Source organism: Dendrobates tinctorius, unplaced genomic scaffold, assembly GCF_039654945.1.
Source record: "Dendrobates tinctorius isolate UK_male_01 unplaced genomic scaffold, ASM3965494v1 ptg000098l, whole genome shotgun sequence".
Lineage (NCBI taxonomy): Eukaryota > Metazoa > Chordata > Amphibia > Anura > Dendrobatidae > Dendrobates > Dendrobates tinctorius.
Window position 1 is genome coordinate 4,539,608 of NW_027361766.1, and position 17,673 is coordinate 4,557,280.

The following is a 17,673-nucleotide window of genomic DNA, read 5'->3' on the forward strand; positions in this document are numbered from 1 at the left end:
AAACTGAAAATAAAGATTAAACAACAACCACAAGGCAGATTTCATCAACCCAGGTATCATTTTAATCAGTGTAATGGCACCGACCTGACACTGTGTGTAGGTTACTGTGGACAATCCTGCTAACAGGTTCCCTTTAATAAGGGGTTGTCCAGTATAACCAACTTTACAGGCTAAGAGACAACCCTGACACTACAAACTGTAAAACTGCCAATAAAAATTACCATTAGTTTAGCAATAATTTGAAACCAGATATCACTTCTATGCCTAAATACGACTTCAAAAATAGTAATTATACTGCACTAACTTTACTAAATGACTGTATAATCATTTCCAGTCCGCAATGTCTTTCTTACCGGATCACCTTGTGGATGACATTCCTGTATCGCAATCTGTCTCCTTGGATGTGAGGATTAGACAGCGCTTTCTTCAGCTCCCTCACAGCATCTTCAGACCCCAGGTATGGCATTGTGAACACTCTCCTTGTCCGCAATCCAGAGGACACACTAGCACACGTAATTTCCTAAAACTGAAAAAATTTAAAGGTTTATCACTGAAGAGATAAAGACACTGAAAGAATGTAAAACAATATTCTTTCAAATATCAAAAACATTTCCTTTATCTTCTACCACTTTTCCTCATCGCACAGTACATTCAAAGGGACGGTGTTTCTAACCATGCTTGTGTTACGGCTGTGACACAGACTCATAGACTTGCGAGGCTGATTTTTATCTGACACTCGGACATGTCCCCAATTTTTTCCTCAGACCACTCGGTCATGTACACAGCCCCATAGACTATCATGGGTACAAGTACTATCCATGTAAACCACAGACTGCACTCGTACGAGATAATCTTTCGTGTGCACGAGACCTCAAGATGTTTGTCAACCCTAATTTAAAAAAAAAACAAAAACCCTTGAAGTAATGTCAATTAAAACAACTAAAAAGCATCCTCATCAATCCAATCTCCCCTTCTAGTGCTGCCAGGTCTTTGTCGCTCCTGCTCTGGTCATACAGACATATCAACCCTCTGGCAAATCACCAAACGCAGCAGGGATGAAGTGGTCACATATCGTACCTGTGCCAGAGGACCGGGGCAGGTCTAGGACAGGAGCAGGGGGATCGGTAGGGGAGTCTGACTTTTATCATCACTGCTGGGTGCTACTTATAGAAATTATGTTGGAAAGCCTCTTTAACACTTCTAGGCCTAATGCCCATTTTCCTCTGGTCTTGTAAGACTTATGTCTTGTTCAGATGCGGGTATATTCGCTCAGTGTGCTGTGCTGTGTAAAGACCCAATAATACCCCATGTGCTCATTCACACAAGTGTTTTTGTTTTTTTATGAACAGATTGTGTGGAAAATAAATAAATCTTGGAAGGCGCCAGTCTTGATTTAAAGGGGATATGCAGGTCTTTAACAATGATGGCCTTTTCTATAAAGTAGATAGGTCATCAATGTCTGATTGGTGGGGGTGAGACAGCCAGCACTCCCTCAAATCAGCTGTTCCCGGTGTCGGCCGTACCTGCTCAGCTATAGAGCAGTACAGCACAGCTCTATCGACTGTATAATGGCCGTGTACTGCACATCCACCTCTTAGAATCTGTTTCCACGGTCGGTATTGTCAGCGCTCTGGATGCAGCTCTGTCCAAAGCGCTGAAAGCTTTTGTACATGCGGTGATTCCGCATGTGTTTATTGAACCAAACGGAATCACTGCGTCCTTAGATAGGACGGTGATATATATTTTGCGGAGCGTGAGAGACTCCGCAAGATAAAAAAATAGACATGCTGCGGTCTAGAAAGACGCGCCGTATGTGCCCTTATGCAGGGAAGCAGGAGGCGTAGGTGCACGCATAGTGGAGATGGGATTTCATAAAATCCCCTCCGTTATGCTGTAACATCTGGCTGCTGCAGCTGTACGCAGCGTCTAATCCGCAGTGCTTACTGACCGTGGAAACATATCTATTATTGATTTGAATAGGGGGCGGATGTACATAGCTGACACTACTATTCTGTCGACCGTTGTGCAGCTCCAGCCACTGCAGAAACCGGGGACAGCTGCCGTCTGTCAAACTTTAGGCTGTCAATGTTGGGCTATGTGCCCACGTTGCAGAAATGCTGCAGAAATGTCCGCAACTTTTCCTCAACTCCCCTCCGTGGGTAAAACGCATGCGTAATTCGCATGCATTTTCCTGCAAAACACAGGTGTTTTGCAAGTGTTTTTAGCTTGAGGAATGCTTGCGCTTTTCCAAACGATTTGAAGCATGGCTTGGTAAAGTGATTGACAGGTTGGTCACACTTGTCAAGTATAGTGCTTGACAAGTGTGACCAACTTTTTACTATTGATGCTGCCTATGCGGCATCAATAGTAAAAGATAGAATGTTAAAAATAAAAAATAGAGATATACTTACCCTTCGTCGGCCGCCGGAATCCTCCCGGCCCTCACGGGCTGCCGGCAACTTCCGTTCCCAGGGATGCACTGCGCAAATGACCTCTGATGACGTAGCGTCACGCGAGACCACTACGTCATCAGAGGTCATTCGCGCAATGCATGTGACGCGCCCCAGGGGCCATGGGATACTCTGTACCGGGTCGGTCGTCTTAAAGGGATATGTCACAGTGGCAGTGACCCGGTCTGTGGCCCCAGGTGGTCATATAAAAGGGGAGTATTGATTAAGGTTAAAGTTTATGTAGTGATTCGTGATGCCAGATGGAGTGTTCGACTGTAGTATAGCCGGCACTGCAGATGATCCCTGGGGGAGTAGATGGTGATGGCAGTGCAGATGTTAAACCCTCTCCAACCAGGGCTGACCCCCAGAGTTTGTGATGGAAGTAGAAGGCACGGAGTAATAAGGCAGGAGACAAGGAAAGTCACTTTATCATTTACTGTAGTTCATGTGCAGTTCAGAGGAGATATTACAACTCTCACCAGATTACAGTCTGTGCAGCAGAATGGGAGTTATCCTTCCCTCTGCTGTGTCTCAGTGTAAGCTTCCTGCGTGAAGCTTGAGTTCTTTCTTGTACAATCCTCACTGATCCTAGTTTGCTGCTGACTTCCTGGGGAAAACACTGCGCTGTTGGTTGTATAAACTCAAACAGACTCTCAGCTTACCACCCTGCTCTGAAAGCATGGATGGCCTAGGGGCTGATTCCCTGATGCTTCTTAGCTTTGCTCCTGAAGGAAGCGCATGTCATCATGGCTTCCAAGAGTGTCTCCTCCTTCTTCTTCACTGAAACCATGAACTCTCGACTCCTCCCCCTCCCAGTTAGGGTATGTCTGCAAAGCTCTTAGCTTCAGACAAGTAAGGGAGTGAGGTAAATTGTGTGTGTGTTGTGGTCTCTAGCATAGAAAGCATAACTCCCATTGCTCACAAAACACATACAAAACAGTACATATTTAACCCTTTTGTGGCGGTAAAGATGCAGGGCGCCACACATCCCTGGGAACGGAAGTTGCCGGCAGGGCCATGAGGGTCGGGAGGATTCTGGCAGCCAACGGAGGGTAAGTATATCTCCATTTTTTTTTATTATTTTTAACAGGAATATGGTACCCAGGGCATGGAGGAGAGTCTCCTCTCCTCTGCACCCTGGGTACCATCCGCACATGAAGTGCTCACTTTACACATCGGGCGGGCATAGCCACATGCATAAAGTGAGCGTTTCAATGCAATCCTATGGCAGCGGAATTGCCGTGATTCCGCAGAAATAATGAACATGCTGCTGACTTTACCACTATGCGATTCTGCAGCGGAAAAATTCGCAGCATGGGCACAGCAACTGCAGAATCCCATAGGATTGCAGGGGAATGTGTTTTATTAGCATTTTTTAAGCGTTTCCGCTGCGGCAAAAATGCATAAAAAACCCCAATGTGGGCACACAGCCTTAACGTCCCGGACAGACTCTTTAAGAAGCAGAAAATGTACCAGAATGCAGCTCCTGAGCCTGTCCGCACTTTATATATGTGACTAGTCGATGGGAGTCATAAGCCAAATTCAGATGTCCGGTCCATATCGGCCTGTCCGCGGGTCTGTCACACACGAGGCTGTTGCGTCTGGGCCTGCAGACCTATGGCAACTCCTTATACGCACCGAGGTTCCCAGACGTGTAAGGTCGGCCTGACACAATTAAAGGGGATGTCCAGGATCACTTATTTATTGGCCAAAGGCAATCAAACAAGCATGGAAATGTCCGCCCCGGTGGTCACAAGCCGGACTCATCACACACCACTGATATTGGGGCAACATGAGATCTGCAAAGAGAATATTTACAGGCCAGGTGAGCCCATTACATGAGTGCATGGATAAGTAGGCCTCTGCATAGGGAATATGACTGGGCACAGACTGCACAGCCCCTGTATTACCACAGCAGCTGACACTACAAATAACAAGGGCCAGTGTACAAGAGCCGTCACCTGAAGGGTTAACCATTTTGGCGGGACCAGCACACCCGGAAGCTTCGCCTTACTGCTCCCACGCCCCTTACACAATACAACAGAAGAGAACACGGAAATGCTCAGTGCTTATGGGGTCTCACCGAGGATGGGCGCTGTGCCGGCATAGCGCCGTATATCCGGGGAGGCAAGACAGAAGCAGCAGAACCCTGCAAGCATCGATGTGGAGCTGAGCTGCGCATGCGTGAACTATATGGCTGCACTCCGTACTTTCCCGCAGTTCTGAAGGCAGCGGACTGCGGAGTGTATGTTCCTGGCTGTGCTGTAAGGACCTTAGTGAATGGCGGAAGTACACCGGATTCTCTTATTACTACTTTCCCTGTGGGTAAGGTAGCAGTAGGCTCCCTTCTGACCAATCAGTCCGCGGCTCTAAGGAAATTCCGGAATGTTGAAGCATGAAAGACGTGATGTGATTGGTTGAACCGTTTTTCCTTGCTGGAGGGTGTGCAAGTCTACAGAAGCATTTCTGTGTAGCGGACCTGACTGGTGTGGGCGCTTGTGGCTGAAGAGGCTTTCAGCATGGAAGGTGTTAGACAATGCTGAAGTTGGTTTCTTATTCAGTTTTGTTTTGTTTTTTTACAAGTTTAAAAATAAAAATCTCAATAAAATATAATGGCGCATGTTCCATGTAGTGACGCAGTCCCTATACTACCCCTCCATGCAGGCACTCCGCTCTTCTGATGAAGGCCCATGTGTGACTGAAATGTCATAGCTATTGATTGGACTGTGGATTGTAATAACCACTTCTGTCTCCACAGCGCTGAGTCTGACAGATAACAATAAGGCCATGTGCGCACGTTGCGGATCCGCAGCACATATTGCTGCATTGTGCAGTACCATTGTATTCAATGGAAATGAAAAACTGCAGTGCACATGCTGCAGCGTTTTCCACGGTTTCAAATCCGCAGCATGTCAATTCTTTGTGTGGAATCCGCAGCAGTTTTACACTTGCTCCATTGTCCAGGTGTCCAACCGCAGGCCTTTTTACCTGTGGATTTTTCCAAGTCGGCGTGGAAAAATCAGTCGCACCTTCCACTACGTGTGCACGTACCCTAAGGTGCGGTGTCCTGGTGTGAATACAACTAGAAATGGCACCAAAGGGCATTATGGAAAGGGTTAAATGTCTTTGGCTACTGTTCCCACACTGCTGTGCCGTATTTATAATTTTCAGTACCTGTCTTTACATCAGGGCTCATCACCACATTGTGTTTTTGTTATGTTTTGTTTTTTCTTTATTAAACCTGTGCAAAATGAAAAGTAAAAAAATGTGAATAAGAAGCCAACTTTAGCATCATACGTATTATTAGCCTATTTCTAGTATATGTGGTCACCTCCTGAGCGGGGGGGATAAGTCCCCCAGGAAAGTAGCGCTGTGGAGTCGGTAAGCCAAACCTGCGACTCCCGACTACTCAATTTCCCTTCCTCTGACTCCAACATATATTGCTTATATTTCAGTGAAAAACTTATTATCGTACAATGTGAACATCAAACATTTAATCATTTTTATGATACAATAATAAGACATTTAGATAGAACATAATATATTTATTGGAATACAACTTTAGAACACAAAAAACTGTAATTGTAAATATGTAATAAACTATGTAAGTGGCAAAAAAACAGTTTTCAACAAAAACATACTAAATAACATTTGTGCAGTCTATGAATTTGTTCTAAGAAATAGAATTGCCCTCATCAGATCCTCCTTCATAGATGACCTAATAATTTTAAGGCCAGAGAACAACCTTTCTACACTAACTTGGGTTGGAGGCAAAGCGGTAACCACATGGGCAACATCTCTAACAATTTCCGGGTATAAAGGAATTGCCTCATGCACAGTCAGTTTTGATGAACGGTTGAATTTTTTTTTGAGAACAAGTGAAACATTTTGCTGAAATATGGTCAATCTGCTTGATATAGGAGACGGAGTGAAATCTTTTTCCTCGCAGCAACGCTTTGCCTGCTCCATATCATCCAAGTACTTGTCAAAGTCAAACTCCTCATCTGATGAGGATGAAGATATGGCAGCAGTAGCACTGTCAGGACCCAAGTCCTCTTGCGCCTGGCAGTCCTCCTGTAGGCCACTCATCCTAACTGCTACCTCAGTCAGAGCTTCTTTTCCTTAACTAAGCTGTTGATCATCAAGCAATATACGATGACTTGGGTCCACATAAACAGCTGCCAGAAAAATTTTATTTTCCAATAGCTGTGTCTCTCCGTTTCACTGAAGCAGAAATGCAGACCCTCATACTGTTCCGCAGAATCTCATACTGCACACCACAGCTGCTGCAGAACCTTATACTGCACACCCCTACACTTGAAAATAAAGCCTGCAGCTTAAGATGTGGTGAATGGTCTATTTGTTCCAACTATCAATTGATGTTGATGTGTTACTGAAGACGAGCAATGCCTGTCCTGGGCGTCCTTTTGGGCAGCTATGAGGTGTACCTGACTGGTGCTAAAAAAAAAAAAAAAAAAAAAAGAGTATTAGTCTGTGTGCTACCCGGCTTTCATTCTTTTTGGTACAGATATGATATGGATATACAGATATGGATATATAGATAGAGCAGATTTCTAATCTGCTTTTGCTATTGAAAACATAATCTATGAGCTCAAAAACCTTTTCAGGTGATGCGGTTTTTTAAAAAGCTGATCTGCTTTTGCAGCTGAAAAACGTATCCTCAAAAAACGCAGCAAAAACGCTGTGTGTGAATGTAGCCTTAGATCAGGAATAGAACAGCCATTTATAGGACATTTCATAACTTTCCCAAATTCCTATGAACAAATATTCAGCATATCCTGCATTGAACTACTGTACCCAATTTATTATATATTTTAGGAGTCGGACCATTTTATTCCGACTCCACCAAAATGAGCTCCGACTCCACAGCCCTGCAGGAAAACCGTTTTCTTTCTTTTACACCTACCCACATCTTAAAGATGGACATAGGATCTCTAGGAAAACGACCTCCCAAACTCCTGAAAGGGTTGTTACATGTCCCTGACACTGTTGAGATCTCCCTGAAAGCAGTGATTTCTGGTGCTTGACTCCAGGATTGAAGCCAGGTGATCCATCTGGAATTACAGGGGTTCTGGCTGGGACTGGCAAGAAAATGGGGCTTGGGTAGGGGTAAGATCTTTCAGTCCACTCCCCAATGGACATCTGAAAAAGCTGAAAGATGTCTTAATATTGTGATTAGATTCTTCAGATTCTGGCTGCACAGTTACAGCCAGGTATGTTTTATTGTGAAACTCTGTAATGTTCCAGAGAAAGTTTGAAAAGTCTGAGACTATAGGGAGAGACCGGATTGGTCACATCATGTCCCTGATCAGCCTCTCCAGGTGATGCAGAGGTCTACCCCCATGAATGTACATAGTGAGAGACATATCAATCAACTGGAGCTGGGAGAAACCAGACGGGAATGTGATCAGATTAGTCGGGTCTCTCTCAATAGTTCCTGATCTCCTTTTTCAACGTTCTTTGGTGGAATGCTACAGTGTTTCAAAGTAAGGGTATGTGCACACGTTAAAGCATTTGTTCTTTTCATTGCACTACCAGAGTGATGTTTTAAATGTACCATAAATCCCCTGTCTAAGGCCGGGGCCACACTAACCGACGCAAAATACGGTCCGTAGTTTACAGGCGTAATACGGATGAATGACCCCTAAATAGTGATCCGTATGTCATCCGTAAGCAAGGTGTGGTCGCATATTTTGCGCATGTCAGCATCCGTATGTAATCCGTATGCTGAGATTTTCTCGCCGGCTTGCAAAATGGACATATAATGGAGCCCTATGACAGGTTTTATAACAAACGAAAGAATAGATATAGACACATAGAATACATATATACATGTCATTGAGACACACATATATATTTATATTTCACAGAGTTCTTCATAGCAGAATAGCCGCTAATTCAATTGCCGGCTTTTGTGAAATCATTCCCTAACCCGACATGAAATGACACATGGTTTACACACAAAACATGAAATGGTTTACTGTATGTAAACCATGTGTCATTTCATGTCGGGTTGGGGAATGATTTCGCAAAAGCCGGCAATTGAATTAGCGGCTATTCTGCTATGAAGAACTCTGTGAAATAAATATATATATGTGTGTGTGTGTGTGTGTGTGTGTGTGTCTCAATGACGTGTGTGTGTCTGTATCTATTCTTTCGTTTCTTTATTAAACCTGTCAGTGTGATTTTTACTGTATCGCGCACTGAATTGCCGGCTTTTCTAAAGGACACTGGGTGCGTATTTCTCGCAAGTCACATGTGTGGTCTGTGTGTAATGCGTATTTTTAGCGCACCCATAGACTTGCATTGGTGTATTACGGGCGTGGTACGCTGACAATCGCAGCATGCTGCAATTGGCACGGACCGTAGAATACGGATGAGAAATATACGGCTGGTGCGAGGGACCCCATAGAGAATCATTGGTCCGTGTCTAATGCGTGCTTTTAACGCCTCTCACTCGTCCGTATTCCTCGCCAGTGTGACCCCGGCCTTATACTCACCTTCTACCACCTTCATCGTTTTCCAGCATCTGTCTCCAGCATAAAGTGACCTGCCTGCAGAAGAGAGAGAGATGTCCCCAGCCCCCACGGTACTTTACCAGACCTGCTCTTCCCCGGCCCTCCTCCTCCTGTTACGAAGCAAAACTGCGGGCAGTGCGCCAGCCGAGATCTGCCAGCCATTAAACGCAGGAATTATTCCTATTGGTAGCTGCCTTTTGACCAGGGCTGTGGAGTCGGTAAACCAAACCTGCGACTCCGACTCCTCAATTTCACTTACACCGACTCCAACTCCGACTCCACGACTCCGACTCCGACTCCCACACATATTGCTTATATTTAAGTGAAAAATTTATTGTAGTACAATGTGAACCTCAGACATTTAATCATTTTTATGATCCAATAATCAAGATATTTAGATAGAACAGAATATATATTGGTGTACTACCCGGTTTTCATTCTTTTTGGTACAGATACGATATGGATAGACAGATATGGATAGATAGAGCAGATTTCTAATCTGCTTTTGCTATTGAGTAACATTATCTATGAGCTCAAAAACCTTTCAGGTGATGCAGTTTTTTAAAAAGATGATCAACTTTTGCAGCTGAAAAACGTATCCTCAAAAAACACAGGAAAAACGCTGTGTGTGAATGTAGCCTTAGATCAGGAATAGAACAGCCATTTATAGGACATTTCATAACTTTCCCAAACTCCTATGAAAAAATATTCAGCACATCCTGCATTGAATTACTGTACCCAATTTATTATATATTTTAGGAGTCGGAGTCGGTCCATTTTATACTGACTCCGACTCCACCAAAATGAGCACCGACTCCACGACTCCGACTCCACAGCCCTGCTTTTGACCACTGTTATAAACCCTATCACGGTGATCATAAGCCCAATATTTGTCTTCACGTAGTCAGATAAATTTTTTTAATTTTATTTCTTTTTTTGCCTTGGGTTAAAGTTAGGCTTTCTTCACCAGTAAGGCTATGTGCACACATGCAGAAATGCTGCGGAAATGTCTGCAACTCCCGCCACGGGTAAAATGCATGCTTGGAAATGTGATTGACAGGTTGGTCACACTTGACAAATTGAGACCCCCCTAATGTCCCTCCTAAAAGATTAATTTCTAAATTCCTATACCCCAGGGCAAAATGTTGCAGTTGACGAGTCCCTCATGAGTTTCAAGTGCTGTCTGTCATTCCGTCAATTTATCTCCTCCAAATATGGTGTAAAATTGTACAAAATGTGCGAGACCACATTGACTCACCGAACTGCCTTCAAACAATTGGCATCACGGCTAAAATGATCTGGGAACTAAAGCCATTTCATCATCAAGGGTACCACGTGTACACCGACAATTACTACAAAACCTAGTGCAATAAAATTTGAGTTGTGTTTTTCGGAACGTTCAAAAAAGTTTCATGAATGGGACAGTGAAAAAACCTCATAAAAGAAATGGTGGTATCAAACTACTCACTACCTTCCTAGAGAAATTCATTAGAGGGTAAACGTTACAAAAAAGATATTTATGGGGGATTCCACCCCCCCCCACCCCCTTATGGGCAGATATGACAACCTATTCCAACAATCTATTCCAAATTGAGCTATATTTGTGTTCCAAAATTCAAATATTTCTTCTTCCACTCCAAGCCTTGTTTGTCCAATTAGAACTTTGTGACTACATGTGGGGTGCTCGTATGAAAGTGGGCAACAAACTGGGGTCCACTTTTTGATGTTGCCTCTCGCAAAGTGATACATTTGGGGCTAAAGCAAGATTTTTGTGAAAAATACTCAATACGACGACCTAATATCAAATTCTCTGTAGTAGTTGTAGGTTCAAAATGCTCATTATACTCCCGTATAAAATCCTTAAGGGGTGTAGTTTAGGGGCCTTGCAAATTCAGCATGGTGCCCGTCGTCTCTTTCAGCCAAGCTTGTGTTCCAAAATTCAGCAGGGTTGTGCTCAGTAACCTACACACAGTGTCAAATCGGCGCTGTTATTCTGATTAAAATGATACCTTGGTTGATGAAGTCCGTCTTGTGGTTGTCTTTTTTCAGTTTTGAGTTAATGATATGCTCGTGCTCCGGGGCGGCGTGTGGGGGTCTTCATGTAGTGCTCTGATTAGGTATTCATCTGTACGGTTTCTGACAGGTCACTGATCTCTCACTGAAATGCCCCCTAGTTTACATTATATATGTACATACTTAAAGGGAGCCTGTTACCTACGTAACTTTTCGCGAAGATGGGAGATACCGGTCCTTCGACACCCTTCGGACCCGGAACGACCTCCCCCCCCCCCCCCCCCCCCTCCCAGGTGAGTATAATCTAACGCGTTTTTCTTATCTTTCAGGTTACATCGGGGGGCTTATCTACAGCATTATAGAATGCTGTAGATAAGCCCCTAATGGCGGTGGCCGCAGCTTATATGCAAAAAATGAGGTGACAGATTCCCTTTAAAGTAAAAAATCATGCAGACAGGTGGCAGCTGTGGCACCTGCGCTGCAGCATAATCGCATGTGCCTGTGTTGTTAATAAATGTGCTTCTGTTTTCCTGAGTATAAAAAAAAATCCATTTTAGGTAGTAACTCAGCTCTGCACTTCCAGCTAAAATCCTTAATATTACGTTTATTTTGTCCTTTGTCTTGTAGACTTTTGATAACTACCTGGAGGGTGACAATGAATGGAACAATTCTTCCCAACACACCCATCGCTGTGGACTTCTGGCAGATCCGAAAATGCAGTCACATCCGGCTCTTCTTTCTCTCTCATATGCACAGTGACCATACAATAGGCTTGTCGTCCACATGGAAAGATCCACTCTACTGTTCTCCAGTCACAGCCAAGATCCTTAAACATAAGTTGCAGGTTTGTATAACTTTTATAATAGTTGGGCTACTTACACACTGCTGCATTTTGTTACAATGTGTCACTAGCGCAGTGTTTTCCAGACTCCAGTCCTCATAGCCCCACATGTCATATTTTCAGGATTTCCATAGTATTACACAGATGACTAAAGTAATACTAAGGCATCAGACATTGCCACAGGTTCTCTCACCTATGCAACACTAAGAAAAACGTGTTGGGGGGGCCGTGAGGACGGGGTTTGAGAAGCGCTGCTGTAGACAAACATGGGTCTCCACCAGCAGACTTCTAATCAGTCATTGACCTAACGAGTTAATTGGCGTTCATATAAAGAGGATGGATTCACCATGTCAAAAGTGGCCAGGTTTTTGCTCTTATTTTTCGCTTCTCCCCTTAGTATTTTTTTTTTTATTCACCCTAAGATTTCAGAGATATGGTACTTTATACTTAGAGCTAGTTTTATGACCTGATTCTCAGAGTAATTATGCAGAGCAGCCTATATTCACACCCCCAAAGAATCCTATGGGCCATGCCTCCTTGGTAAAGACCAAAGAAAATTAGCACCAAATAAAAGGCTTATATATGTATAACCATATAGAGCAGGTGAGGGCAATTAATTTTCCCAAGGGGCCACATGAGAGACTGTAACTGTTGTGGAGGTCCTAACTAATAGGCTGCAATTTTGCTCCATATTAATATTACCATACTGTATCTTTCCCTTCACCCATGACAGCACACCTGAGAGAGGGAACCACCCACCTTCTGAAATAAAAGGGTGGTACCTGTCCTTCGCATCAGTTGGCTTCCTATCCTTGATGGAAACTTAAAGGGAAACTGTCAGCTGTTTTGGCCGCTATAAGATGCGGCCACTGCCTTTCTGGGCTTATCTACAGGATTCTATAATGCTGTTGATAAGCCCTCGGTACAACCTGCAAGTGAAGAAAAATAAGATGTATTATACTCACCTGGGGGGGCTGTCTGATGTGATCTGGTGCAATGGGTGTCGCAGGTCCGGCGCCTCCCATCTTCTTGCGACTCCATCCTCCTGCTTGCTTCCTCGCTCCCGGCATCGCACTTCTGCGCAGGCCTACTTCTCTGCCCTGTTGAGGGCAGAGCAAAGTACTGCAATGCGCAGTCGCTGGGAAAGGTCAGAGAGGCCCAGCGCCTGCGCACTACAGTACTTTATGGGGATTGCTTATCAGCCACAAAACATGCAGCCGCAGGGACAGGAACATATTATTCGAGCAAGCCGATGATACTCGGATAACATTTGAGAACGTTTGCACCTCACTAAAGACCTGATCCGGCCTATTGCCCCAACGTAGCAGTGAGATTCCATAGAAGTCATGAAATCATTCTATCTTCCTTTTGTAATAACCTTAAATTTCATAGTCTTGATGTCAGAAAAGCTTTGATAGGACACATCTGTGGGGAAAAAAAAGCTAATCACTGTAGCTTTTCAGGGCAGAAGGAAAGGGTGTAAGGTATCAAAAAGTACTCTAGCAAGGTGAATAAGGGAGGCTATTAGTTTAGCTTACTCCGTTATTTAGGTGTCAGTTCCAGAGGGCACCAAAGCTCATTCCATCAGAGCCATCGCAGACTCCTGGGCAGAAAAGATGGAGGTATCGACCAGATTTGTAAGGCCACGAAGTGGTCCTCTACTTCTACATTCTTTATCCCTTTACTTACCACTGGAATAGTACATCAGCTGTAATTATCCCCTGCTTTGAGGTGGGCTCCGGCGGTGAGCACACCTCCAAAGCCGCGATATGTCAGCTGTTATAAACAGCTGACATGTGCCCGCAATAGGTGCAGGCAGAATCGCGATCTGCCCGCGCCTATTAACTAGTTAAATCCTGCTGTCAGCGGGCATTTAACTAGTACTTCCGGCGCCCGGCCGGAAATGAGCGCATCGCCGACCCCCGTCACGTGATCGGGGGTCAGCGACGCGTTACCTTGACAGGTCTCATAGAGACCTCTATGGTTGTTGCTGACTCATAGCTATGAGCACCACCCTGTGGTTGTGGTCGGCGCTCATAGCAATGCAGTAAATCTGCTACATATAGGCGATCTGAGCATGTCCTATATGTAGCAGAACTGATCAAGTATGGCAAGCTTCTAGCCTCCTATGGAGGCTATTGAAGCATGCCAAAAGTTAAAAAAAAATTATCACCCCGCCCCCTTTCGCCCCAATCAAAATAAAAAATAAAATCAAACATACACATATTTGGTATTGCCGCATTCAGAATCGCGCGATCTATCAATAAAAAAAAAAAAAAAAGGTTTAACCCAATCGCTTAACGGCGTAGCGAGAAAAAAATCAAAACGCCAGAATTACGTTTTTTGTTCGCCGCGATATTGCAATAACGGTCAATCAAAAGAACTTATCTGCAAAAAAGAGATATACCGTAATTAAAAATGTCAGCTCGGCACGCAAAGAATAAGCCCTCACCCGACCCGAGATCACGAAAAATGGAGACGCTTCGAGTCTCAGAAAATGGCGCAAATTTTTTTTTTTTTTAGCAAACTTTGGAATTTTTTTTCACCATTTAGATAAAAGAGAACATAGACATGTTTGGGGTCTATGAACTCGTGTTGGCAGGTCAGTTTTAGCATTTAGTGAACCTAGCAAAAAAAGCCAAACAAAGTGTGGGATTGCACTTTTTTTTTTTTTTTTGCAATTTCACCGCACTTGGAATTTTTTTTCCCGTTTCTGAGTACACAACATGGTAAAATCAATGGTGTCGTTCTAAAGTACAACTCGTCCCACAAAAAATAAGCCCTCACGTGGCCATATTGACGAAAAAATTAAAAAGTTATGGCTCTGGAAAGAAGGGGAGCGAAAAATCAAAAAGCTCCGGGAGTTAAGGGGCTAAGCCCTACAGACTAGATCTGTCCTCCTCTGCTGACCTAACCTTTGGTAGAAGGTTTCTCTGTAATTCTCTCAGGTGTGCTGTCATCAGAGAAAACACCAAGGTTACTTACCAGTAGCTGGTTTTTCCAGAACCCATGACAGCACCTAGGTGAAATATTGATTAGGTGTGGGTTGTGCATATAATTTTTTTGGGAGGTCCTTTCATGCTGATGTGGGGAAGAGGTACTGCCCTTTTATTTCAGTAGGTTTCCTATCCTTGGTAGGTGGATCCCTCTCTGGTGTGCCGTCATGGGTTCTGGAAACACCGGTTACCGTAAACATATATAAAAATATAGTTATAGTGTCCCAACGTTATCCTTTCCCCCTCTCCCACAGAGCAAACAGTGGAGGTTGCTGCATAGACTGGTGCTAGTACTTCCTTATCCAACTGTTGTGGCTCATTACTGTAACTTCAGAAATTAACAATCATGTATGTGACCTGTCTTTCTGATTTAAAAAAAAAAAAGAATGTCACCTAATCACCTGCAGATAATGCAGTTACATTAGCCCTTACACTTCCTTTTTAAACCATCATTAATATATTGCAATTTAAAATGCTAAACAGTCTTAACCCCTTCACCCTCAGGCAATTGTCAGTTTTTGTTTTTTCCTCCCTTTCTAAAAGTCTTTTCCTTTTTTTTTTTTTTTTTTTCCATCCACATTGCTGTATGACGGCTTGTTTTTCGTGGGACAAGATGTACTTTTTTTTAATTACAGGTTAAAAAAAAACAAAAAAAACTTGCAATTTCACAATTTTTGGAGGTTTACCATGTTCACTTTATAGTAAAACTGACCTGGCAATATTATGATTCTCCAGGTCAGTACGATTTACGCAGAGGCCAAACATACAGAGTTTTAAGTGGTGGAGAAAAAAAAATCAGAAATTTGTAAAATCCCAAAAATCTTTGCTTGTATTGCTATTTTCTAAGACACGTAATGCTTTCAATTTTCTGGATATAGGGGTGTGTGAGGGCTTTCATTTTGTGTCCTGAGCTGCTGTCTTTACAGATACCAGTTGGAGTAGAGTCTATGTTTTATTCGCCTCTTATTGCATTTTGTTGCAATGTTGTGTTGGCTAAAAAATAATCGTAATTCTGGCTTTTTTTTTTTTATTATTACAGTTTACCAATTTGGATTAATTTACTTAATATTTTGATAATTACATACCAAATATGGTATTTTCTTTATCGCCTTATTGGGGGACACAGATTACCATGGGTGTATGCTGCTGCTGCTAGGAGGCTGACACTATGCAAAAACAAGAAAATTGACTCCTCCCCGGCAGTATACACCCACCGACAGATACCAAGTACCTCAGTTTGTGCTTAGTGTCTGTAGGAGGCGGACCGGGATCTCCCCAGATCCGCATCTAACCATTTTCTTTTAGGTTTTGTGTGTGTGTGTATTAACCTTTTCCCATTTATTTTTCAGATTCTACACCGGGAAACAGGGGGTAAATGTTCACCCTGCTTTCCCATATTATGCGGCTGAGCGAGCAGTGTGGTGTCGCCCACATCGCAACTCTCAGTACCGCAGGCAGGACTTTTTCCATATCACCATTCGGTGCTATGGGCGGACGACAGGTGGCCGGTCCTTGCCAAAACAACTCCTCATCCCTATCCCAGGACAGGGCTGAGAGGAAGACGGTGGTCGCCATCGCTCCCAACAAAAGGACGCCGTCTTCTACGTGACACGCGTAAGAGGACCTCTCCCAGCGGCCTGTTCCCTATTCATGCCCCTGTGGCCCTCCTCTTTAGGAACGTCAGGTAAGATCCTGAACGATCCCTTAGCCCCGCATGTCTCAGGAAGCAAGAGTGGAGATCAGTCTGCATTTGAATCTCCCGCCTCTACTAGCCACGCTTCTCTCATATCAGCCGCGCTCCCCTTTTAATACAGAGGCACATAACGCGGGGGTCTTCCTGGGCTCAGGGGGCTCTTTCTTACATAGCAGGGTAGCGCAGGCTCACCTTAATTAGCGGCGCCGCGGGTGTCAGTGTAGAAGCTCGGGCGGGGAGACCGCTTTCACTTTCAGCGCTTTCTTTTTCCCCGCTCTGAGCGCGCTCCATGTTACTCTGGGCACGCTTTCTTCTTCTGCGCGCGCTTTTTCTCGCGCCCTTTCCATCCCTGTCACAGCTTGTCTTTTTAGGGGATGTCACTCTCCCTTTTTACCGCGCCCCCCCCCCTGCTATTGCCCAATCTCCTCCGGGTGCCAAATCCCGCCCTCCGGGCTCACAGCCAGTTTCCTCCTGCAATTTTCTCTGCTTCCTGCACTGCTTGGGGGACACGTCGGGGTCCGGCTGCTCGTCAGATTCTCTGCAGGCTCGGCGCTTAATGGCAAATTCGCTCCCCTTTGCAGTACTTTTCGGTGTAGTGCAGCCATAAGGTGTATCTTTCCTATGCTCAACCCTGCAACAGCGCTGTCTTTCAAGCCCACCGTTATCCATTACGCCGGTGCACGCTGTAAAAGGAAGTGGGCTTCAGGTCAGTCGTCACCTCTCTGTCCGTCATGCAGTCCTTCGGCTATGTCGGCCCCTCAGGAGCACACCGGTTCCCGGGATGAGGGTACTTCCCACCTCCCAGAGTGGTCTGTTGCAATGTCGCAGTCGGTCTCCGATCTGACTAAAGTCTCTCAGTCCCTGGTCCAGGTCTTAGAACGTTTGCCTCAGTTATCTACAGCCACCTGTGCACCGACCACCTCTCAGGGTGGGTCGTCCGCACCTGACCGCGACCTTCAGAGGGACAGGCCGACTAGGATTTCTAGGAAGCATGTTCTGTTTGGCTCGTCTTCCAGTTCGCTAGGCCCGTCGGCTTCTCCCAGGTGTCCTTCTCCGTCTTCAGAGGACGACCCTAGGTCGGACGACCATCCCCAATCGGGATCTAGTTCAGAAGCAGATAACATATCTAAAACGTGGAATA

The 17,673-nt window shown here is 44.6% G+C and overlaps 2 protein-coding genes across 6 annotated transcripts in view; one reads left to right on the plus strand and one right to left on the minus strand.

Annotated features, from left to right (window-relative positions):
- AP4B1 (adaptor related protein complex 4 subunit beta 1) overlaps positions 1 to 4,667 on the minus strand; it is a 44,093-nt gene extending 39,426 nt beyond the window's left edge. For 2 of the 4 annotated variants that reach the window (XM_073587067.1, XM_073587064.1), the window contains exons 1-2: positions 3,924 to 4,067; positions 354 to 526 (exon numbers count right to left, since the gene is read on the minus strand). In XM_073587067.1, the coding sequence (XP_073443168.1) occupies positions 354 to 466 (113 nt within the window). In that variant the 5' untranslated portion in view covers positions 467 to 526; positions 3,924 to 4,067. The other 2 variants (XM_073587065.1, XM_073587066.1) reach the window with 2 other exon arrangements.
- DCLRE1B (DNA cross-link repair 1B) overlaps positions 4,171 to 17,673 on the plus strand; it is a 51,553-nt gene continuing 38,050 nt past the window's right edge. Inside the window, exons 1-2 of one of the 2 annotated variants that reach the window (XM_073587069.1) lie at positions 4,171 to 4,275; positions 11,630 to 11,846. In XM_073587069.1, the coding sequence (XP_073443170.1) occupies positions 11,658 to 11,846 (189 nt within the window). In that variant the 5' untranslated portion in view covers positions 4,171 to 4,275; positions 11,630 to 11,657. Of the gene's footprint in view, positions 4,276 to 4,642; positions 4,776 to 11,629; positions 11,847 to 17,673 lie in introns of those variants that run through there. The other variant, XM_073587068.1, reaches the window with a different exon arrangement.